This window comes from Phyllostomus hastatus, unplaced genomic scaffold (genome assembly GCF_019186645.2).
Source record: "Phyllostomus hastatus isolate PE091 unplaced genomic scaffold, TTU_PhHast_1.1 phas_contig_38, whole genome shotgun sequence".
Lineage (NCBI taxonomy): Eukaryota > Metazoa > Chordata > Mammalia > Chiroptera > Phyllostomidae > Phyllostomus > Phyllostomus hastatus.
In genome coordinates, this window is record NW_025333869.1 from 6,541,916 (window position 1) to 6,563,322 (window position 21,407).

Here is a 21,407-nt window from a genome sequence, read left to right on the forward strand (position 1 = left end):
CAATGTTGGGAAGACTGGTAAAGAAATCAATTTAGTAGGTCATGACCTACATTTTTTAAAACAATGAAATAAAATAGAAAATATCAAGAGTGCACCTGACATCATAAAGATTAAGTCTTTGGAGAGAATTTTTTCTTTCAGTTACAGGTGTGAGTGAACTGAGTTTCAATGTAAAAACTACGTCTTATGAAGGATCATTGTCAAAAAACTTGAAAGTCATTGTACTATATGTACATATAGAAAATACAACATAGGAAAATAAGCAAAAGAATATTGCTAAATCAAGACAACACATTACGCTGTCCATCATCAGAAGTGAAGGACTCTCACAGCTACCAGGACAGCTCTTTCTTCTATATGGATAGCATTTGCCACTTGTGTTAGATTTCTATTGCTGTGTAACAAATTACCACTACCTTAGTGGCATAAAAATACATGTATGTATTGTCTGACACATCATGTGATGGGATCCTCTGTTTAGGGGCTCCCCCTTTATGATGGCTCTGGGGAAGAATACACTTCATTCAGGTTGTTAGCAAAATGCAATCCCTTGCAGCTTCACAACTGAGGACTCTGTTTCTGTGCTGGCTGTCAGCCAGGGGCTGCCCTCATTCCCCATCAATCCCGCCCCATCTTCAAGTCCACTCTTGCTCACAATCTCTGACATCCTCTGACCACCAGCCAGAGAATGCTGTGTGCTTTTAAGAGATCATGTGATTCCATTCAATCAACATAACATGATCATGAGAGTGATAGCTTATCATAGGTTACAGGTTCTGGGCCTTAGGGTAGGACATCTTTGGGGGATTTTAGAATTTTTGTTTACCAGACTACCTTACATTTCCTTCCTGCTCAAAAGGTTACTAAATACAACTGCCCTCCCACTCCCAAACCAAGAAATAATAACCTGCCCCCTCCTGCCAGCTCAGAAGACCTGACTTCATATAATAAAGTCTCAGTTGGTGTTTAGATACTATAATGTACATATTGAGATTACATTTCAGCAAATTTATGCTTAGCACAGAAGTTACTCTGGGAAAACAAAGGCTTTGTTATGACAGACGCTGATTTCTATAAATAAACATCCAGTTGTATTCAACTTGAAAAATGAACTACAATTAAAGAAGGAGAGGCCAGTTCTGGGGCTGCTCTGATAAACACTCGTTACATCTAGATGAAGGGCTGTGCCAAAAACAAGCTTACACAATGGCAATTAATTAAAATTAGCCATTTAAAAAGTCAATATAGAATATATACAATATAGGATTTGTGAAAGAGTGTGCAATAAAAACTACTGAATTCTAAAATAATTTCCCTTATAAATGACTCTCAGCATTGCCTAGCTAGTAGCACTAAACACTTAATTCTTTTCTTTGGTGGCCTTTTAGGGTGAGTTAGAATTATATGAATAGTATTACATCCCCAGCAAAATGAGAGGAATACATCATAGCATTGTTAGAGTAAGGTAACAGCTACAAGGACCTTCTCATAGCTCATCTTCCAAAGGGGGTCTTTCAGCTACTATTGGGGATCGTGCAAATGTAGCGTGCTTTCAATAAATTACACTTAACACAGTAATTTCTGGGCAGAGATGGCTTCTCATTCCCAGAAACTATAAATGTAACCACAAAAATACCCCAAATCACCAGAAATAACATGCTATGGTTACAGGGCTGTGTTTCTGGGCTACTTAACAGTCAAAAGGACCCTTTACTACTACAGACTTCCTTTAAATATTTAACTTTGCATATATAATAAAAGATATTTCTATTTTCAAGATTCCCCTTTGAGAAAAATCTGGGGGGAGTGGCGAAAACACTGTTTTTTTTTTTTTATTTTAAAGTCTTCATTCTGTGTTTCTGGGGCCACTCCTCCAAGCACACCACCTCCAAAGGGCTTACCCTCTCAGAATAAGAATTTAAGCACTAAAACTGGGTCAGTAATCCACAAGCCTGCTAATAGGATCAAATGAAATCAGAGGAGATGCAGAAACATGAGCACTCCATTCTAGGAATACCTCCACTGTGAAGCAAGGCTTCTGTGTGGATGACTACTGCCTGATGATCTCCAGAATATATTTGCAGGTGTGTGCTGTAAAATGTCCTCATTCCAACAGAGGTTACCCAGTCCACTCACTTGGGATGAAAAGAGTTTCTACCCAGGCTAGTCATCTAGCAAGTGAACCTAAAGCCTAGGACAATGTGACTAACGGGAATGTGGAAGAAAGATAACCCCAAACTCAAAGCCAAATGAGTCAGGTGAAAAATAAAATCGGTAATCTTTTTAAGCACAAATTCTCCCCCCCCACCACAACCTAAAAGAACATTCAGAGACCTGCTTGAAACCCCTTCCCTGACCCCAGTGCCCCAACCCAAGCTCCTTCTGTACTCTGCCACTCAGTATTGGTCACTCAGCACTACAAATCCTCTGGCTTCTTCTAGGGGTGCTTCTATACTCCACCCAGCATGACTGGCCCTTTCTCAGGTTCCTCCTCAAAAGGGCTTATTACCCCTATTAATCACTGCCCTTGTACCCTGTTCATTTCTTTCATAAAACTATCAAGGTTTATAAAGACATTTCTGGAATAATATGTTAACTTAGCAGCTGCTGTTGTTTGGCCTAGCATAGTACCTGGCACACAGCATGTGTTCAATGAACAGCTGTTAAATGAGTAACACAAGTAAACTTTGGAGTGATTGTCTCTCTATTAAAATGTCTAAAACAAAGGTCCCCAAACTTGTTGATACAGAAGAACATATTAGTGACTTAGAAGACAAAATAGTAAAAATCACCCAAAGAGAACAGCAAAATGAAAAAAGAATTTTAAAAAATGAGGGTAGTATAGTATAAGGGGCCTATGGGGCATCAAGTACTCTAGCATTTTCATTATAGGGATTCCAGAAGGAGAAGAGAAAGAGAAAGGGACAGAAAGAATATTTGAAGAAATAATTTCTGAAAAATAAAACAGACATCGAGGTCCCAGAAGCACAGTGAGTTCCATATAAGAAGACGACAAAGAGGCCCACACTGAGACATAATGTAGTTAAAATGGAAAAGGTAAGGATAAAGAAACAATATGGAAGACAGCAAGAAGGAAACAAATCACATACAAGGAAATCCCCATAAGGCTATTAGTTGATTTCTCTTTTTTAAAGATTTTATTTATTTATTATTTATTATTTATTTTTTGAGAGAGGGTAAGGGAGGGAGAAAGAAAGGGAGAGAAACATCAATGTGTGTTTGCCTCTCGTGTGCCCCCTACTGGGGGCCTGGCCTGCAACCCAAGCATATGCCCTAGCTGGGAATCAAACCACTGACCATTTGGTTTGCAGGCCAGTGCTCAATCTAATGAGCCACATCAGCTAGGGCTATTAGTGGATTTCTTAATAGCAACTTTAGAGACCAGAAGAGAGTAGCAAGACATATTTTCAGTGCTGAAAGAAAGGAATCTACGACCTAGAACACTGTATTCAGCAAGCTTATCACCTGGGATTGAAGGAGAGGCAAAGAGCTTCCTCAAACCTAAAGAAGTTCACCACAACTAGAGTGGCTTTAGAAGAAATGTTAAAGGTTTTTCTTTAAGCAGAAAAGAAAGCCTATAAAGAGAAATAAGAAAATACAGGAAAGAAAAAATCTCACTGGTATAATAAACATAGTGCACCAAAAATTTAATAAGCTAATTGAAGCTAAATAGGCTAAATGAAGGTTAAAAGACAACACTAGCAAAATTAACTATAATGACCATAGTCTTAATAAGCTAATTTGAAGGTTAAACTAGCAAAATTAACTATAACTCCAATAGTCAGGAGATACAAATAACAAAAAAATATTAAAGTGATTATAGAATGAGCTTGAATTTACATACCTATAAGTTTAAGTAAGACTGCTACAGATACAAATAGATACATCATAGTAACCACAAACCAAAAAACCTACACAAAATATGCAAAATATTGTATAAAGAGAAAGGAACCAAACCATACTAAAGAAAACCCCAAATCAAAAAGAAAGACTTCAAGAGAAAAAAGAAAGGGACAAAGAAGAACAATAAAAAAAAACAGAAAAGTTTTAAAAATGTCAATAAGCACACACCTATCATAATAACTTTAGCCCTGGCCAGGTGGCTCAGTTGGTTGGAGCACTGCCCCCTACAACAAAAGGTCAGGTGTCCCCCTGGAGCAAGGGAAATGAAGAAAAGAATAAACAAATGGCACTTTATCAAAATAAAAAGCTTCTGTATGGCTAAAGAAAAGAGCAGTAAAATGAAAAGGGAACCAACCACATGGGAAAACATATTTGCCAATGATACCTTGAACAAGGGTTTGAGCTCCAAAATATAAAAAGAACTCACACAACTTCACTCCAGGAAGACAAACAACCCAATTGAAAAATGGGCAAAAGACCTGAACAGACACTTCAAGGAGGACATACAGAAGGTCCAGAGACATATGAAAAGATGCTCAGCATCACTAGCCATCAGAGATACAAATTAAAACCACAGTGAGATACCACTTCACACCAATGAGAATGGTCATCATAAACAAAGCAAAAAAACAACAAGTGTTGGAAAGGATGTGGAGAAAAGGGAACCCTAGTACACTATTGATAGGAATGCAGACTGGTACAGCCACTGTAGAAAACAGTATGGAATTTCCTCAGAAAACTAAAAATTGATCTGCCTTTGGACTCAGCAATTCCACTGCTGGGATATACCCTAAGAATCCTGAAACACCAATTCAAAAGAACCTATGCACCCCAATGTTCATAGCAGCACAATTTACAATAGCCAAGTCCTGGAAGCAACCTAAATGCCAACCAGCAAATCAGTGGATAAAAAAAACTATGGCACACTTACACAATGGAATACTATACTGAAGAAAAAAAGAAGGAGCTCCAACCTTTGAAACAGCATGGATGGATCTAGAGAGCATTATGCTAAGTGAAATAAGCCAGGTGAGGAAAGACAAATACCATATCATCTCACCTATAAGTGGAACCAAATCAACAAAACAAACAAGCAAACAAAATATAACCAGAAACACTGAAATAAAGAACAAACTGACAGTAATCAGAGAACGGAGAGAAGGATAATGAGGGAAAATAGGGGAAGATCCATCAAGGAACTTATATAAAGGACACATGGACAAAGCCAAAAGGGTAGGTGCAAGGGTGGGAGGCAGGGATGGGTGGGGTGGGTGGGAGTGGTGGGCAGAAAATGCAGACAATTGTACTTAAACAGTAAAAAAAGACTTAAATATAAGTTAAGATACCACAAAAATCCTAGAGAAAAACATAGGCAATAAAATTTTAGATATCTTGTGTAGCAGTATTTATTGTTGATAAATCTCCTAAGGCAAGAGAAATAAAGGAAAAAGTAAACAAATGGGACTACTTCAAATTGAAAAGCTTCTGCACGGCTCAGGAAACCATCATTTAAATGAACAGGATACCAACTGTATGGGAGAACATATTTGTCAATGATACATAGGACAAGGGTTTGATCTCCAAAATATATAAAGAACACACATGATTCACCACCAGGAAGACAAACAATCCAATCAAAAAATGGGCAAAGGACCTGAATACATACTTCTTCAAGGAAGATGTACAGAGGGCCCTAAGACATATGAAAAAATGCTCAACATCTGCAGCCATCAGAGAGATGCAAATTAAAACCACAATGAAATATTATTTCACACTTGCCGAAATGGTTATCATTAATAAATCAACAAAGAAGTGCTGGCAAGGATGTGTAGACAAGGGAACCCTAGTGCACTGTTGGTGGGAATGCAGATTAGTACAGCCACTGTGGTAAACAGTATGGTATTTCCTCAAAAATTAAAAATACAACTGCCTTTTGTCCCAGCGATTCCACTGCTGGAAATATACTCTAAAAATCTCTAAACACAAATTCAAAAGAACCTATGCACTCCTATTTTCATAGCAGCACTATCTACAATAGCCAAGAGTTAGAAACAGGTTAGGTGCCCATTAGTAGATGAGTTGATTAACAAACTGTGGTACATTTACACAGTGGAATACTATGCAGCAGAAAAGGAAATTTCTACTTTTTGCAACAGCATGGATAGGACTGAAATTATTATACTAAGTGAAACAAGCCAGCTGGTAAATGACAAATACCATATGATCTCACTTATAAGAGAAATCAAATAAATATAATAAACTAATAGGCAAAATAGAATTAGAGACATAGAATCATGGAACAGACTGACAGTGGTAAGCAGGAAGGAAGGAGGAGGGAGGAGGGCAATGTTTGAAAGAGGGTGAAGGGACAGGTCAAGAACATATATGAAAGACCCATGGACATGGACAGTGGTGTGGGGATTGACTACATAAGTGGTGGGCAAGCTGGGCTGAGGGGAATGAAGGGGGAAAAATTGGAACTGTAACAGCATAAATAATAATTAAAAAACACAATCTACTGAATAGGAACATGTATTTGCAAATGATACATCAAATAAGTGGTTGATATCCAAAATACATAAGAAACTCATAGAACTTATAAAACAAAATTCATCCAGTCAAAGAATAGGCAGAGAACATGAAGAAGTATTTCTCCAAAGAAGACACAGAGACTTGCCAACAGACATATGAAAAGGTGTTCAACATCACTAATCAGCAGGGAAATGCAAATCAAAACCACAATGAGACACCACTTCACATCAATCAGAAAGCCTATATACCAAACAGTCAACAAATAGGATGTCTTGGCAAAGACATGGAGAAAACGGAATCTGTGAGCATTAGTGGTGGGTAGGTGAAGTGGTGCAGCCATTATGGAAGACAGTATGTAAATTCCTTGAAAAACTAAAACTACAATCTACCAAATGACCTAGCAGTTCCACTTCTGGATATTTATCAAAAAAGTCCTACTATTTCAAAAAGAGATATGCACCCTTATGTTTGCTGCAACATTATTTACAATAGCCAAAACATGGAAGCAACCTAGGTATAGATCGATAGATGAATGGCTAAATAAGATGTGGTACATATGTATGATTTGGTACTCAGCAATAAAAATGAAAACAACAAAAACAAAAACAGATTCACAGAAACAAAGACCAAACTAATGATTGCCAGAGGGGAGAAGGAGATACTGTTAAGGGTGAAAACATGAAGGATATTACAGTAAAAAATATTGTGATAAATTTGCATGGTGACAGATGATTACTAGACCTACAGTAGTGACCATATTGTAAGGTTTATGAATGCCAAATCGTACTGTACAACTAAAACTAAAATTATATTGAATACCAAATACACTACAATTTTAAAATATATATAAAATAAAGAGGGTTTCTTGTAGACAAAAAAAGTTTAATAAAAAATAAAAGAGTTTAGGGGACATACCTAAGAACATATTTCTTAAAAGTCTTGTTTTAATTTCACATCAGAAAACTAGAAAATCAGCCCTGGATGGCATAGCTCAGTGGACTGAGCGTGGGCTGCGAACCAGGCATCGCAGGTTTGATTCCTAGTTAGGGCACATGCCTGGGTTGCAGGCCACGGCCCCCAGCAACTGCACATTGATGTTTCTCTCTCTCTCTTTCTCCCTCCCTTCCCTCTCTAAAAATAAATAAATAAAATCTTTTAAAAAAAAAGAAAACTAGAAAATCAAAATGTGATTTCAAATAATACACAATGATATAAAATTTTCATTGCAAATGAAGTTGTTTAATTAAATATAGTGATTTCATTTAAAAAAAAAACAGATCAAGCAAACAGCAGCATCAGTAGTGCATACAGCAAGGGTAGGGCACAGATGGCTCACATCTGGAGAACACTGCTCCAGAATAGCCCTGCTAGCTCCCATGATCAAGGAACCTTCAGCAAGGCAAAGGTCAAGGCAGAGTTACACCGACAGCTGCATTCAAAAGGCCATCTTTCAAAGCATGCCTCCAGTGGGTCTCATTGTACTTCAAACAGCTTCTCCAGGTACTCAAAGGTACTTTTGTTGTACTCCAGGTACAACAAAAAAGGTCTTCTGCTAAGGGGCAATTAGGCTGCTTCTTAAGTTAAAAAAAAAAAAAAAAAAAAACAAAACGGGGGACTTCCTACTCAATTCTATAATATCATTATAAATTGTTAATGGGTGCTATAAATTGACAAGGTTGTAAGTAGTCAGGGCCAAATGACATTGGATTTGGCACATCAAGTTAGGGAGTTTGAATATTACTCTAAATGCAAGGAGAAGCCACAGAAGGCTTTAAAAAGAGAATCATTAGGATTCTATTTACCTGTTTGCTAGGTGGAGGATGACTTGGGAGGTGGCAGGAATGTAGACAGGTTCCTGGGAATCTACTGCAGTAGTTGAGGAGGCTTGGGCCCAAGAGGTGGCAACACCAATGAAGAGGAATAATGGGCTGGATGTAAAGCCTAGCACAACCCCATGCAAACATTTGCACCACAGCTAGATTCTATCCTTGACTCTGAAGATTTAAAGGTAAACAAGACACAACTGTACACTCATGGATCTTACATGTGGGGTGAAGGGTCAACAGAAAAAAGTCAATAAAAATTTAGGCAATGATAAGCAGTCTGTTGAAAACACAACAGGAAAAGATGACTAGGGGACCACTCAAGTGGTTCGTTTGGATGGGCAACAAGAAAGAGGTAACAAATTTCAGGAAATCTTGCATTTGTAACAGAGACTCAATAAATAATATTTACTAATATCATTACTATTAATATAAAATAAAGTACTGTTTGATTATGTTTTGGGTGAAAACTGCCATCAAAATTGTTTAAATGGCCCAATATTCTTCCTAATCTAATAGGATCTATCAGAATCACAACAACCTAGAGATCCACTTCATTTATTTTTACTTATTTTATTGAATTTATTGGAGTGACATTAGTTAATATAATTATATAGGTTTCAAGGGTACAATTCTATAATATATCACCTGTATATTGTATTGTGTGTTCACCAAAGTCAAGTCTCTTTCCAACAGCATTCATCTCCCTTTTACCCTCTTCTACCTCCCCCCCACCCCCTTTGCCTCTGATAAACACCACCCTGTTGTTTGAGTTGTTGGTTGTTTTTTTTTTTTTTAACTTAATCCCTTCACCTTTTTTTCACCCAGCCCTCATCCCCTCTCTTCTGACAGTGGTCAGTTAGTCTGTTCTCAGTATCTATGAGTCTGTTTCTATTTTGTTCGTTAGTGTATTTTGTTCATTACATTCCGCATGCAAGTGAAATCATATGGTATTTGTTTTTCTCTGTCTTATTTCATTTAACATAACACTCTCCAGGTCCATTTATGCATCGCATAAGGTAAGGTTTCCATCTTTTTTTTTTTATAGCTAAGTAGTATTCCATCGTGTAAATGTACCACAGCTTTTTTTATCCACTACCTACTGAAGGGCAGCTGGGCAGCTTCAAAATCATGGCTATTGTAAATAATACTGCAATGAACACTGGGGTGCATATATTCTTTTAAATTAGTGTTTTGGGTTTCTTCAGATATACACCCAGAAGTAGAATTCCTAAGTCAGTTCCATTTTTAATTTTTTGAGGAAATTCCATACTGTTTTCCACATTCCTATCAACAGTGCACAAAGGTTCCCTTTCCTACACATCCTTGCCAACACTTCTTGTTTCTTAATATATTAATGATAGTCATTCTGACAGGTGTGAGATGATATCTCATTATGGTTATAATCTGCATTCCTCTGATGTCAGAAAATCTTCATAGACCAATTAAAACTAATGAAATTGAAAAAGTAATTTTAAAAAACCTCCCAACGAACAAGAGTCCTGGACCAGATGGCTTCACAGGTGAATTTTATCAAACACTCAAAGAATTAACACCTATCCTTCTCAAACTATTCCAAAAAGTTCAAGAGGAGGGAAGACTCCCAAGCTTATTTTATGAGGCCAGCATTATCTTAATTCCAAAACCACACAAAGACACTACAAAGAAAGAAAACGATAAGCCATGATGAACACAGATGGTAAAATTCTCAACAAAATATTAGCAAAAGGACTCAGCAATAAGTTAAAAAGATCATACATGTGATCAAGTGGGATTTATTCCAGGGATGCAAGATTGGTATAATATCCACTAATCAATAAATGTTATACACTCCATAAACAAAATGAAGGGTAAAAATCATCTGATCATACTGATAGATACAGAAAAAGCATTTGATAAAATCCAGCACCCATTTATGGTGAAAACTCTCAGCAAAGTGGAAATGACGAGAACATACCTCAACATAATAAAGTACATATATGAAATACCCACAGCCAACATCATATTCAATGGACAATAACTAAAAGCATTTCCCTTAAGATCAGGAACAAGACAGGGACGTCTACTTTCAACACTTTTATTTAACCTAGTACTGAAGTCCTTGACACAGCAATATGACAAGAAGAAGAAATAAAAGGCATCCAAATTGGAAACGAAGAAGTAAAACTGTCATTACTTCCAGATGACATAACAGAACCCCAAAGATTCCACCAAAAAACTACTAGAACTGATAAATGATTTCAGTAATGTAGCAGAATACAAATTAAATATCTAGGAATCTGTTGCATTTTTGTACACCAATAATTAACTATTAGGAAGAGAAACTAAGAGGACCATACCATTTACAATTTCAAAAAAAAATACCTGGAAGCCCTGGCTGGCGTAGCTCAGTGGATTGAGTGTGGGCTGTGAACCAAAGTGTTGCAGGTTTGATTCCCAGCCAGGGTACATGCGTGGGTTGCAGGCCATAACCCCCAGCAACCGCACATTGATGTTTCTCTCTCTCTCTATCTCCCTCCCTTCCCTCTCTAAAAATACATAAATAAAATCTTTTTAAAAAATACCTAGAAATAAATTTAACCAAAGATGTAAAAGACCTGTAGTCAGAAAATTATAAGACACTGAAAAAGATACAAATAAGTGGAAGCTGTGTTCATGGATTGGAAGAATTAACACCATTAAAATGTCCATAGCATCCAAAGCAATCTATAAAATCAATACAATTCCTATCATGTTACCAATGGTGTATTTCACAGAAATAAAACAAGTATTACAAAAATTTAGATGGAATCACAAAAGATCCTCAGTAGCCACAGAAATCGTGAGAAAGAAGAACAAAGTTGGAGGCATCATGTTACTTGATATCAAACTATATACTAAAAGGCCATAGAGATCAAAACAGCATAGTTTTGGCATAAAAACACCAGACATACAGATCAATAGAACAGAATAGAGAACCCAGAGATAAATCCCTGTCTCTATAGTTAATCAATATTTAACAAAGGGAGAAAGAACATACAATGGGGTAAAGGCAGTCTGTTCAATAAATGGTGTTGGGAAAACTGAACTGAAAGTCCAAGAAAATGAAACTAGACCATCTTTTCACAGCACACACAAGAATAAATGCTAAATGAATTAAAGAATTAAATGTAAGACTTGAAACCACAAAAATCCTAGAAGAAAACATAGGCAGTAAAATCTCAAACATTTCTCATAACAATATTTTTCCTGATATATCTCCTCGAGCAAAGGAAACAAAAAAAATGGGACTCCATCAAACTAAAAAGGTTTGTGCAGTGAAAGAAACCATCAACAAAGCAAAAAGACAACATATTGAATGGAAGAATATATTCACAAATGATACATCTGATAAGGGGTTAATATGCAATATTAAAAAACCCATAGAACTCAATACCCTCCCAAGAAAAATCCAATTTAAAAATGGGCAAAAGATCTGAATAGACACATGTCCAAAAAGGGACATACAGATGGCCAATATACATATGAAAAGATCTTCAACGTCACTAACCATCTAGATACCATTTTAAAGACAGGTAAACAGCCACCAACCCAGAAGCCTCTTGCACATCCTCTCCAACATGCCTGATTCCTTCTTTGAAAGTTGAGTGTGGTTTCTGAGGCTAAAATGAAACATGGAGAAACTCAAACAATGAAACATTCTAGCACTTTGTTACAAAATCTAGATCTGTGAACATCTTAAACTTTCCTTATTGAAAGTTATTTTTGTTATCTGTTCTCAATGTCTAATTTCATGAGCCAGAAAACTGCAGGAGTGTAACAGACTATAGTTGAATAACGTAAGCACAAACCAGTGCTGAACCTAGCTGGAAGTTCAGCTGGCACAATAATTCTCTTAACAGAGACAATGAAGATTTCAGATAATCTAAAACATGTTAATGGTGTGATCTTTCTTTGTATCCTCTATTTTAGTGATTTTCAACCTTTGTCATTTTATGGCGCTTATAAACTAATTACTAAAATTCTATGGCACAACAAAAAATATATTTTCTTGCATATCTGATGAAAAAATATGTATAATTTTGATTCACACTGGATGGCTACTGTGTTGGAGGCTGTCATTTTTTTATTTGACAATCTGAGGGAAATGAGGTCAAGTACTGCATGTTTCCAAAATTCTTGCAGCACCCCAGCCAGTATGGCTCAATTGGGTGGGCATCATCCTGCAAACTGAAAGGTTGCTTGTTTGATTCCCAGTCAGGGCACACACCTGGGTAGAGTTTGGTCCCAGGTCAGGGAGCACACAGAAGGCAATCAATTGATGTTTCTCTCTCACACTGATGATTCTTTCTCTCTCTTTCTCCCTCTCTTTCTCCCCTCTTTCTCTTCCCTCTCTCTAAAATCAAAATAAATAAAAAGTCTTGTAGCACACTGGTTGAAAATCACTGTTCTATCTCAAGGCTATGAAGCATCTGTTTAAGTATATCTGCTACAATGAAGATAAGAGTTTTATGGGTCCTGGTCTGAAAGTGGCCTCAAACAACAGGTTCATTTTATAAATACTACAAGACAGAACTGCACTCTCAAAAACAATATTATCTTTCACAGCAATGTTGAGGTCCGCCCTGCCTGGTCTCAGGAAACTGTAATCACCTGTGGCTAAGGCTGAGTAAGAGGCCTCCAAACCAGGAGACATTAAGGAGACAAAACTTATTTCCCTGGCATGAGCGCTGCCTGTTCTGTGCCGGCCCCCAATGCTAGATCAGTTAGCCAATGACGGGTAAGATTTCCCAAGGGGAGAATCGCCTAAGACAGGCATGATCACGTGGAGGCCTCAGGGAAGGACTTGGGGAGCTGTGGAAATGGAGGGGTGATTGACATTGACTCCTGCCCCCTCAGCTTTGCCAAAGCCCGAGTCCTTGAGAAATCCAAGTCTCCCAGCTGCCTTTGTCTCCTGGCCCAACTCATGCCTGTGGAAATAACAGGGGTGGTGCAGTCCAGACCAGAGTCAGTGGACCCCCAGGGTAATCAGACATGAGACATAGAATAAGAAAGATCCTGTGAGATCTGCTTGCTGGAGGATGCTCTTTAATTAGAATATGAAGGCACAGGCAGAAAACAAAACTAGCCTTTTAGGTCCTGTAGTCTTTTTAAATCATAAAGCCCCTTTCAAAGTTAACTACTTGTTTTATCTTCCTTCTGAGACTTTAATTCACAAACTGAATCGGTATTTTTAAATAAAATCCTGCTTCGGTGGGTAAACAAGGTGCTCTCCACTAGAGAAAGTGGCTGTTTCATACCCATTTCCCCACAGGACTCAGTTGTCCATGTGTATGTTTTTCTTGTGTTTCAACGAGCATCTGCAGTGATGGATATCGCTGGCTCGGTATCCATCTCACAGCAATCCTGCCTTTTTTTCCAAGTCCCACTTAACTGGTTCATGCCGAACAACTCCATACTGTATGAACTTACTTACTTACAGAGGGGTTACATTTTGCAAAAAAATTGCATACCAGAAAGTTATGTGAACACACACCACTCTGAGATTTTCCTTTGATCCCAGTTACTTGTGTAGGAGCTCCTGCTTTAAAAATGAAAGGCCCAGATTTTCCTGGACCTTCTTTATATCAAAAGGCTTTGAGGCTTTTCCAGTTCTCCCATTCCTAAAAGTGTCAGTATGGAACTAAAACTGCTTTTTAAGAAAATTCCACCCATGGCTCAGTGGATTGAGTGCTGTCCTGTGAACCAAAGGGATGCCAGTTCAATTTCGAGTCAGGGCACATGCCTGGCTTGTGGGACAGGTCCCCAGTACGGAGCACTCCAGAGGCAATCACATATTGATATTTCTCTTCCTCTCTCTCTCTTCCTTCCCCTCTCTAAAAATAAATAAATAAAATTAAAAAAAAATAAAGAATAAAAAAAAGAAAATTCCAACCCTACCTACAGGAAAGCTTGATGATATAGGGCATATTTGCTTTCCTCATCATTTTATGCCAGCACCTAGAACTCAGTGCCTGGACCAAAGAACCCACAATACAAATGGGTGCAAAAATGAAGAAAGGAAAAAGGCAGAGTTTTTATCAGATTTCTTAATTTTCACCTAGATGTGTAAGTTATTTTAAAGCATACATTTGTGCCTTTGATCAGTAATAAAATAATAATAGCTACCATCAAGGACTATCCTTACCCAATTAATCCAAGTTCACCAGGGTTCAACGACGTTTAACAAGAGTCACTTTCCTGACACTGCAATAAGAGAGCTGCCCCACAACTCCTTGCAAACATTATCTGTAAGACTCACAACAACTCTGAAGGTTGTTTTATTGCCCTAATTTTACTCATCAAGAAATTATAGCTCAGAGAAGGATCTTTCCTCAAAGTCACCTGGCTAGTAAATCCTTGTCCATCTAACCTCAAAACCCTCACAAAGCAACTCAGAACGCTGAAACCCCAGGCCTGGGCCATGCCCATAAAATGTTCCTTGAGACACTGTAAGCCAGTGGTTCACAATTTTTTTAACTATAAGAGGAAACTTTTCTTTACTAAAACTATGAACAGACACATATTTGAGGCCCAGGACATGCCCTCCTTGATCTGTTAGCCATTAGGGCAAAGGCAATGAGTGCTACTGTAGACTTTTAAATGTTTAATTCAAGTTAATCATACAGGCTCTCTAGATCTGCACATCACTTTTCTCAATGTTCCCGTGAAAGGTGTGAACACAGAACCTGCCCTTATACTCAGACAGGAATGATCCACCACTGCACAGTTCTGTAACTCCATAATCCCTAGCTGAGGGAACAGCAAAAGAAAAATAAATGGAAGTTTAAACAGGAGGGAGAACCTAGGGAAAGGCATTTGTATGAAGTAGCCTAAGCCTGTGGCTTGAGTGACTGGTCTGAGGCCAGATCAGGTCAGGAATGAACCAAGAAACACTCTGCAAATGGCTTTCAGTGCCATACTAAACACTATAAACTTTTCTTTCTTTGCAAAATTAAGTGGATGAATGATATGATTAGATCAAAAATATGCCTAAGAACAAATTGATAGTTTTAAAGGATTTGATAAATTCTAATTTGGTTCAAAAAATAGGTTGATATAAATGAAAATATCCATGTTGTTTATAAATTAAAATGGCATCTAATGTGACTGTTTATTTCAGAGTACTTAGGAGGCCTGGGACAACAGGACAAGTTTTTTCATGTTGCTCAGGCCTTCCCATCAGGGTCTGTGTTAGGCCAAGTGACATAGACATGGGGAGAAGAAGGTCATACCTGCAAGGAACCTCCATGGACATACTTGCATGGACAAGAGGTTGGTCAGAGCCCATGTGTGGGCTGAGAGATGAGCAGTCCATGTGAGCAAGCTCACAGCATGTGACACACTGTCTGCTGGCTCCTCGGTTACCTGTAGTAGCTACTCAAGTGATTATACCACAGGTGTATCACATTCACCTCCTTAGCCTTCCTTTTCCTGCAACTTTCCAGCTAGAGGTGGCCTTATGATCCAGTCTTGGTTAGTGGGATGTAAGCATCAGTCAGGCAGCTGAGTGGGGCTTCTGGGAAAGCTTTGGCCTTCCTCCTGAAAAGTGCAACTCTCAATGGCCACAACCAACCATCCTTCATCATTCTCATTCCTGCCAGCACCAAAGCCTTGGTGCCTAGAGGTCCAGCTCTCACCTTGAGACCACAAGGTGCTGAGCATGAGGATGACAATGCTAAGGAAGGTGGCACACAGAGAACAGAAAGTGCATGGGTCCCTGGCAACCTCTGTTAACAACTGCATCAGCCTTGACCATCTACTTCTAGATATCTTGTCACTGGGACCCTATAAATGCATAATTATTTAAGTCACCAGAGTTGGATTTTTGTTACTATCAGTCAAATGCACTCTTAACTGAGGTGACAGATTCTCTGGTGACTCCCTAGGATTTCTTTTACCTGAAAGTAAATGCTTTCTACTGGAAGAAATAGGGTTTTCTTCTATTAGTCACTGCCCCCAACACACACAGAGAATTTGCCTCACCAGAAAACTCAATTGCCACACAGCTCACTGTATGATCTGAGAGCAGACTAAGGACATGTATCAATAAACTTGTGTCTTCCGAAGAAGAGTATAACACATGCAAGGTTAGAAATACAAAATCCCCAAGCTATGAAAATAACATTATTTCAATGGCGCTCTACCTTAGAAATGATACTTGAATGACTCATGGAACGTCCCAAAGTCTTCTCATTCTGCAAGAAAACCAAACAAGTGATTAAAATGTACAAAGAACAGGCAACTGATCATAACAATCCTACTGACAAATCATTCCCTCAACTAGCATTTGCTAAACATAAACATCTGCGTCAGCTAACAGGTACTGGAGAATTCGGCAAGTGAATAAAACAATAGTGTCTGCACTAAAGGAACTTAAGTTAACAGGAATTTGGAATTAACTGTAAAACTAAGAGGGTATTAAATGTATTATGACACATTTAATGGAGGTTCAGAGGCAAGAAACTACATGTTCAATTGTATGTGGTGTGGTCCATCATATGAGGACCCCCATAGGATGGGGAAAAGAGAGCAGGACAGCTGACCCTACCCACTTTATTTGGTTGTCAAAAGTGTTGGGTACTGAATAGGAAGATTGCACAGCTCACATCTATTCCCTCAATCCAGTCTCTCCCCTCTGAATTAGAGAAATCTAAGTCATGCTAGCTTCTTCCCTCTCACACCTCTCCACATTCACTCACTGAGTCTTATATCAAATTCTTCCTCAACATCACTCAATCTCAAATATCATCTTCATTGCTATTGTCAAAGTGCTAGTTTAGGTTCTCTTCATTTCTCAGGTAACTTCCTGGTCTTTCTGCTTTTAAGTTAACCTTCTTAAGACATAATTGCTATGCACTGAATTGTGTCCCCCCAAAATTCATATATTGAAATCCTAATCCCCAGTGCTCAGAATATGACTATATTTGGAGACAGTGTCTTTAAAGTAATTACATTAAAATGAGGTCAGGTTGTTACAGTAGGCCCTAATCTAATATAAATGGTGTCCTTATAGAAAGAAGAAATTAGGACACAGATACATACAGAGAGAATACCATGTGAAGATACAGGGAGAAGACAATCACCTTCGAGCCAAGGAAAGAGGCCTCAGAAGGAACCATAGCTGCTAACAGTTTGATCTCAGACTTTTAGCCTCCAGACTGTGAAAAATTCCTGTTATTAAAGTCATGCTATCTGTGGTATTTTGTTTTGGTAGCCCTAGCAAATGAACATAATAATCTTTCACACTGTAACTTTTTTAAACTTAGTATTCCAAATGTAAATCTGTTTTTTAAAAATAAAAAAGTGACTTTCCCTGAAACCACTTACTCTTGCTCAACCCAAATGAGGAAAAAAATATTACAAAGCAAAGAGATGATATTTCTTATATTTTTAGATCATCTATTCTCTATTTAGGTAACACTGGTATGCAATTACCACAGGGAAGACCAGAGAACATTGAAATGTAGTTCAGCAGGTAAAGGGGGAGAGAAAGGAGGGTCTAATCCATACAACAACCAGGATGGCTTAAAAATCAAGATATTCTAAGTGCTTTCCAGATGACCCATTCCAATAGCAATGCTAGGGACAAAGATGCCAGTCGCAGCCTCCCTGAGGGACAGCCACTGATGCAGACACCAGCCCGCAGTGTCTCAGTCATTATGGATGAAATGAGACATTCACACAGACTACCAAGTCCAGTGGAGGAAAAGGGACAGCATGGCTTTTCTCTCAAGACGAGCAAAAGCCTTGGCCCTTGCTGTGATCAGCCTTTATTGGGTTTCTTGGCACATTATATGATGGTCCTCATTTACTATATGCACAGGTTCGCTCTAGGTAGTTACCTTTTACAAAAAACAAAGGAGCCAATGCTGCTAATCACATCACAGAAGAGGGATATTTGCAAATGAAAAGGCAAAAGTGAAGCCCTGGCTGGCATAGCCTAGTGGATTGAGTGCGGGCTTCGAACCAAAGCATCGCAGGTTCAATTCCCAGTCAGGGCACATGCATGGGTTGCAGGCCACGACCCCCAGCAACCGCACATTGATGTGTCTCTCTCTCTCTCTCTCTCTCGCTCTCTCTCTCTCTCTCTCTCTCCCCCCCTCTCCCTTCCCTCTCTAAAAAAAATAAATAAAATCTAAAAAAAAAAAGGCAAAAGTGGTTGAATGGGTTACACTCATCCTTGGAAGGTTTAGCATGGATTTTAGGAAGTTACCTTGCAGTAAATGTCCTCAATTCAGAGTGAGGGAGTTTTTTAGCAAGAGCAAGACTCAAAGCGGCCTAGGGACACTGCAGGCCTGATTCCTCACGCGAGAACCTATCCGTGGGCATGGGTCCTGTGCATCTCTGAGTGGGAGCTGGGCCCACACCATGCAGAACGGTCTCCTACAAGCCACCCCAGGTCTGCATGCCTCCCTGCAACCTTGCTCCTAGGGTGCCAGGTTCCAGCAGTACCCTGTTCCTCCCTATTGCTGAACTGTGATAGCCTGACTGGCACTCAGAATAAATAACTTTAAGTGAAGCCTATCTCTATCAGCAGCATGTTTCATACAAAAAAGAAGTCTGTGCATAGCAACTAACAGACACAGAAAGAAAAAAAATACATAAGAGTAAGGAGACCAATTGCAATATACAGCACAGTTTGCTTGACATGCCTGTGGAAACCCAAAATATGTACACAGTGAGCAACGTGCATCAGCATTCTGAGACACCTGCATACCCAGGAACAGAATCAGTTTTACAGGGAAAACCTGCAACATCACTCATTTAAGGTGTTATAAACAAATGATAAAACCCATTATCAATACAGAGTTTTAAATCTTTTTAGAAAAAGGTGATGGAGGATTCCTACCCTTTAAAAAGCACATCTCTCAATTCAAATTTAATTTTATACTCACATGGGAAAATACTTGAGGCATTCTAATAAAACTTAAAAGCAAAATAAGCACATTAGCACAGCTATTGTTTAACATATAGACTTTTTTCTGCTGTAGTAAAATTTAAAAATAAGAAGAGAACTCTATATACAATGAAAGAGAGGTTGCCAGTGGTTAAGGAGGGAAAAGGGACAGGAAGGAAGGGATGTGGTTATACAAAAGCAACTGAGGGGTCCCTGGGGTGATGGATCTGTACCTTGATTACATCAGTGTCAATATATTAGTTGTGATATTTTAATATTGCTTTGTAAGATGTTACCATTGGGTTAAAGTATGAGGAGGGAGTCATAAAAACCTGGAATTTATTTATAAAAAAATTGTGTATCTTTTTCTTACATGTTTAAACTTCAGTCACCTTCAAAGTACTTTCCACTTGATGTGATACACCCATGGAAACGTTTTCCTTACTGCTCAAAACAGTTTTTTGAACTTGCTGATTCTGACACCTTTTAGTGCTTCTGTTATTTTTTCTTTCATCTCTTCCACATCAGCAAAATGTTTCCCTTTGCAGACTTTTTTTTCATCCAAAGAAACAAAAAAAAAATTGCTTGGGGTGAGATCAGTTGAATAGGGAGGATGGGGCACAGTGTCATGCCCTTTCTGGTCAAAAACTGCAGAACATTCATGATGGTATGCGCAGGTATGCTTGTAAATCACCCATTGTAAAATGCGCAAATGCATTTAAAAAGCCTTCAAAAAAATTAACTGAAGCCCAACACAGCCTCTCACAACAACACCAGCTGCTACACTGATACAAATGGGTTCCTAGGACACTCACCTAGTGGGGCAAGCCTGTACTACAAAGGAGCCCACCTTCCAGTAGATAATTCTGGGGTTCTTTGGGGCCCCCTTTGTAGATGAGAGTGCATTAGATCTCTCTCTCTTCATCATCTACAACTATTTGATACTGTGATTTATAATAAGTAAATATTAGGTCATTCAGATGACCAAAATATATTTCTCACATATATTTGGTCATTGTCCAGTTCCTGGCTCAAAGCTCCCAAAATCCTTGGAATTTACTGTTTATAATATTAAAGGTGTGTTTTGTTATGTTAACAAGGTGACTTTTGGAAAGCATCTAAGAATGGGAGCTAATGGCCAGTGGAGCCAAATCCCTGATTAAAGAGGGTTAGAACTTTCAGTCCCACCTCTGAACTCCAGAAAGAGGTCAGAGGTGGAAGACTGAATTAATTGCCAATACCAATGATGTAATCAATCATGACTACAAAATACAGCATACATAAAAACCTAAAAAGGCAAAGGTTGAAAAGCTTCTGGTAGGTTAAAAATAAAAGTGAAAAAAGATATACCTTGTAAACAAAGTCAAAATATCCAAAACATAGAAACCACCCCAAAAGTCCATCAGTAAATAAACTGATAAACAAAACATAGTATTATCTACACAATAGGATACTTTTTATTCAGCCATAAAAAAATTAAGTATTGATACAGTCACGACATGGATAAACTTTGAAAATATTATGCTAAGTGAAAGGAGGCAGATACAAAGGTCACATATTATATAAAATATCCAGAATAGATAAAACTATAGAGTTGGAAAGTAGACTGGAGGTCATCAAGGGCTGGGGAATGGGGAGATTAAGTGTTAATGGGTATATGCACTTACATCCTGAGTGCTAAAGCTTCTGTCCCTGTGGAGTTGAGGTGTGCCATCCTCCTGGCACATGGATGTGTTCACCAACTCAGAAGCTCCTCAAACCCTGTTGCCTAAGAGTTTTAATTAATACAGCTTTCATTATGTAGGCATGGTTGATAAAATCATGAGCCACTGGTGACTGAACTCAATCCCTGGCCCCTCTTTACTCCCTGGAAGTGGGGGAATGGGGCTGGAAGTCCCAAACTTCTATTCATGTAGTTGGTTTTTCTGTTGAGTTAATCCCATCCTGAAGGTTTCTAGGGAACCATCAAAAGTCAACTCATTAGCATAGATTCAGGTTTAGGGAAAGGGGCTCATTACAAAAAGAAAATAATACTCCCAGAACTAAGGAGATTCTGAGAATTTTAGGACCTGTGTGACAAAAACAAGTGACAAATACAGCTCTTTGTATTTGGTGGACTAAACTGCTCAGGTTTTTGTAAATCTGAAGGACTATATATACTAGTACTTAGGCCCTAAATTGGTGACTCCAAGACTTCTCAACTTCATGGT

At 38.4% G+C, this 21,407-nt stretch overlaps 1 protein-coding gene across 1 annotated transcript in view; it reads right to left on the reverse strand.

Annotated features, from left to right (window-relative positions):
* Positions 1-21,407, reverse strand: part of MARCHF8 (membrane associated ring-CH-type finger 8) — a 108,690-nt gene that overhangs the window by 18,466 nt on the left and 68,817 nt on the right. The window contains 1 exon segment of the mRNA XM_045842269.1: positions 16,445-16,495. Within this exon segment, the coding sequence (XP_045698225.1) occupies positions 16,445-16,495 (51 nt within the window).